Below are 4,549 nucleotides of genomic sequence, written 5' to 3'. Positions count from 1 at the left end.
CAAGTCTCACCCTGATTTGAGAAGCCCACCTCCTGTTTGACAATAAACCTCATAGAAGATATATACCGAAGAGGGCTCTGTGAGTAACGATATTTTCTCTCCTCTTTCGTTTCCTTGTTATTCTTACAGAGATATGTGAAAAACTAAAACTCTGTACTACTTACGTCCTCATAGCAATTATCCTCTAGTCACTCTCTCTATTAGTGTGCTTCTCTCTTTCTTTCTTTTTATGCTTTGAAATTTTTACCCTAATTGTACCAAACATATTTTACCTACTAAAGCAAGATGATAAGCTCATTTTCATTGTTAAATATAATTTTTTTTCTGCCCTCATTAGAAGCGATGTAATGACACAGATTGATTGAGTGGAAATTTGAAACCTTTTAGAGGAATCCCATTATTTTGATTTTAGAGGTTTCAATATTTTGTCTGATATTCTAGCTTATAAACCCAATATTAACTATTATATTTATCTTTAAAGAAAGAGTACAACAACTAATTTTTCAAAGACACTTCCATTTGCTCTCATGGATACAGAAAGTATGCATGAAAATCAGATAAAGAATCAGTTCATGCCGATTTTCATCCAGATTGGATCGGAATCAACCGGAATCAGCCCAAAAAATCCTAGAATCGGGCATCAAATCTGAAAACCACCAATCCAATTTAAAAAACCCTAGAATCAACAATTCTGGAATGGCCATAATCAGCATCAATCATTGCTAATTCTGACCCGAAGGGCCGATTCTATCCAATATTTTACATTCAGATTCAGAGATCGAATAAGTCATTGCCAACTCCGATCCGATCGAACAAAACATTTGAATTGGCCCTCAAATCTAAAATCCTGAAAACCCTAGACTCGACCGGAATCGAGTTGATCACGACTGATTCCAATCCAAATTGACAAATTCCACCCAAGGATTTTAAACTTGGAGTCGGACTAAAACAGTCAAACAAGTAAGAATTCTATATCCGATCAGATCTTTCAAAATAGATTGAATTATATGAAATGACACATCTGAATGCATAGAGCTATGGAAGAAACATGATGCTTGACTTGCAGAAGTTAATCCTTATGTTTCTTAACTGTTAATGCTTGTGCCCTTAATCCTTATGTTTTAGATGAAGCTAAGAAAATGTTGGAATGGTTCAGATTGCTGAAAATCTAGATTACAAAGCTTTGAAAGGGGGAAAAAACAGAGTATTGTTGATGGAGAAGATGAAGAGAGTAAAACATAAGAATCACTCTTGGGTTCAGAACTATAAGTACATCAATTTTCTTTTCTTTGTTTATAACTACAATATCTCATATCATGTGATGATTACTATTGGTATTATACATACCAATTTGAAAGAAAAACTATAAAAAGGGAGATAAAGGGGGGAGGTGGGAAAGACAAAGACATGCGTTGGTTGCATATCATTCACAATCTTTCTCTGCAACTGTAAGGGAGTCACATATCATTCACAATCTTTCTCTGCAACTGTAAGGGTGCCAGCCATCTGCATAGCATGTCTCTCTTCCTCTTCAGAATTTGTAATGATGTTCTCTATTTGTGAAGTATTTTTCATTGTCCTCACATACCATATGGCACAAAGAAGATAGAATATCAAGTTTATGAAGCTTAACACAGCTAGAAGAGCATAAAAATAGTATAATTTCCCATAGTTTATGTTACTAGTTAGCCATCCAGTGCCAACTTGGGTTCCAGTCACCTGGTTGACTATGGACACCAAGAAGGTGCTGACAAAAAACCCAAGTCCCACAGTCGAGAGGAAAAGCCCAGTGCTCATCGATTTCATCCCTTTTGGTGATCTGGTTATGAAGAAGTCAAGCTGACCGCTGTACGTGAATGATTCTGCCAAGCCAACAAGGAAGAACTGTGGAATCAATATGTAGAATTGCATAGGCAAAGTTGTTACATTGCCACCCACAACTCTAACCACGGCCAACCGTCTTGTCTCCACGATGGAAGCAACTGTCATGGCCAAAATTGAAAAGACAATGCCAATGGCTATTCTTTGCAGGTTGGTGAAGCCTATAAATTAAAAAGAGTGAAGCCATATTAATTTTGGGTCAGAACTGAAAAGGAATACTCTTGCATGAGTCTTTTAAGATATAAAATCTAAATTACCCTAAAATTTTAATTGATTTATATGAATATTATCCTCTAATAATTAATCTACTATGTACTTCATGGTCTATCACACCTACCATGTTTCCCTTTCCACCTCTTCATCAAGGGAATGATCACCCGGTCGTAGAAAGCAGAACCAATCAATATGCCGGCAATATAGAAGATATTGAAAGATCCTGCAGGGATTAGAAAGTTCCCAATTGATCTCTCTAATGTTGAAGCTTGCTCTATTGAGAAGGTGAGCACCTGCGAATGTATGCACCAGAAATAGATTGTGGAGGCCCAAATTGGCATTAGTCTAACCATCATTTTCACTTCCTCTACCTTTGTGATTGTACAGAGTTTCCAACGGTTTCGAATCACAGAACCATTAGTCCCATAGTCGTTTTCGTCTATGATTGCAGCCTTGTCCAACCAACTGCAATAAAAGAAAATTAGAAGGGTAGAAGTATTAGAATAATCTTGCAAATTAATGCAAATGAAACACAAAATTATTTAGAAATAGAAATTGTTTCTTGTAGACTGTCTTGTTATTAAAGATGAAGAAGATAGTATAGCTTCATGTGTTAGATCTGTAGCTTTGTGACTCTCTATACACTACTTACTTACCGAAGTTGGTCTGTGTGACGGATTATTGGAGTAGCGTTAGTTGAGTCATCATATAAAGCATCAACGTTGCTAGGGCATTTGAGTTTCCTCTTCCTTAGAGCAGCCACCAAAACGTTGAGAAATTGAACAATGGGACTTCCCACACATTTTTTGTACCTATATCTTCTAGTCCGCGACATATATAGAAGTGTTCCAAAAAAGAATGCGAAACAGCAAAGTCCATATCCCCAGCTTCGGCTAACATTGTCTTGTACGTAGATTGCCACGGTGACACTAAGTAAAGACCCAAGGCTGATGACGAAATAAAATCTACTAAAAAAGTAATCCATCTTGGATTTTTCCTTCTTATCATTCTCGTCGAATTGATCAGTTCCAAATCCTGATACATTGGCTTTAAGTCCTCCTTGTCCCAATGCGATCACGTATAGAGCAGCAACCAGAACTCCAACTTGGAATCCATTGGCCTCTACGCATGTACTACTATTAATGTTGCAAGGGGGTGGGCGTAGTCCTGGTATTGCACAAGATATTGATAAAAGGGCAGAACCCTGCAGCATCGATAATTCATATATAGTGAGGAAAAGAGAGAGAGAGAGAGAATAATTAAAGGTGACTCACTATCTTCTTTGATATTTCTAGTACTTACGATTGATATGATGAGTGAGGAAATGATAATTGTCCAATACCGGCCTAAAAAACTATCAGCCACGAAACCGCCGAGCAAACATAAGAGGAATCCTGCGCCACCAAAGTTCGATACGATATTGGCCGCAGTTGCACTAGGAAGATGCAATGTCCCAACCACATAGGTCACCATGTTGGATGCGATCCCCATTGTAGTGAACCTCTCACATGCCTCAAGAACTACACAAGTTTTTGTCATTAATAATCAAAGTACAAATTTGAAATTTTTGCAAATTCACTTCGGTGATAAATTCTTATGTGTATGTCAACTAAGCTTAAGATTGTACGCTTCACTATTATGCTTATGTAGGGATAAGACACAAGTAAATTTTTCAATTTCAATTCAATGGTTTTAATACATTCACCAAAATACCCTCGTGATACCCATATGAAGCCCAATGGTTAATGGATTCTCATTCACTGTGGCTTGAGGAAACTTAGTCCTATATTGTAAGTGATTGAACTTTTGGGAATACATTGGAAGATCAAACTAAATTATGGGGAGCCCCATTCCTACACACCTGTATTAGGAACCTTTGCTACACTCTCACTTTAAAAGACTATTATGTGATAGATCGGCTGGGCTCAAATTTTTGGACAAATAAATCCCTAGGTTCCTTACATGTCATGTTCCACCACTATCAGAGTTTGTCACATGGAAAGCCATATCTTTGAAAGTCTAGGGTGAGTGAGAGTGCATAGTAGTTTTGGAGTATCGTAGACACGCATGGAAATACATGGAATATATGCCAATCTATAAGAAGACATTTGATTGAATTAGATTCTTAAATTTGATACGTGACTAATCTACACCATGAACTCTTTATCAAACTGTTCGAATATACACCATGAACTCTTTATCAAACTGTTCGAATAGCAACACAGTCCACATGGGCAGATTGTAAGTAAAAGGCTCCCACAATGGGCGTGTGGGAACATTTTCTTAAAATTATGTTATCGCAACCTCTGCAAATATAATATTCAAAATTAGGTATGCAGAGCACAAAAGAAGAGATGATACCTAGGATAAGAGCCGCAGTCAACCATCCTCCCGTTATCGTCTTGTCAGCTGGTTGTCCCTTGTAGTCTATCACATAATTAATTTTTGGACTCAT

General features: G+C 37.3%; 1 protein-coding gene across 1 annotated transcript; it reads right to left on the bottom strand.

Moving 5' to 3' along the window:
* Positions 1 to 1,464: 1,464 nt before the first annotated feature.
* Positions 1,465 to 4,549, bottom strand: LOC122658242 (protein NRT1/ PTR FAMILY 6.2-like). The gene is made up of 5 exons (XM_043853158.1): positions 4,456 to 4,549; positions 3,397 to 3,614; positions 2,751 to 3,298; positions 2,219 to 2,559; positions 1,465 to 2,042 (listed from the first exon to the last, which is right to left on the bottom strand). The coding sequence occupies exons 1-5, from the start codon at positions 4,547 to 4,549 to the stop codon at positions 1,465 to 1,467; spliced, it is 1,779 nt and encodes a 592-aa protein (XP_043709093.1).

Source organism: Telopea speciosissima, chromosome 4 (assembly GCF_018873765.1).
Source record: "Telopea speciosissima isolate NSW1024214 ecotype Mountain lineage chromosome 4, Tspe_v1, whole genome shotgun sequence".
Classification (NCBI taxonomy): Eukaryota; Viridiplantae; Streptophyta; class Magnoliopsida; order Proteales; family Proteaceae; genus Telopea; species Telopea speciosissima.
The sequence above is the reverse complement of the archived record's forward strand: the minus strand, read 5'-3'. Positions and strand labels throughout refer to the sequence as shown.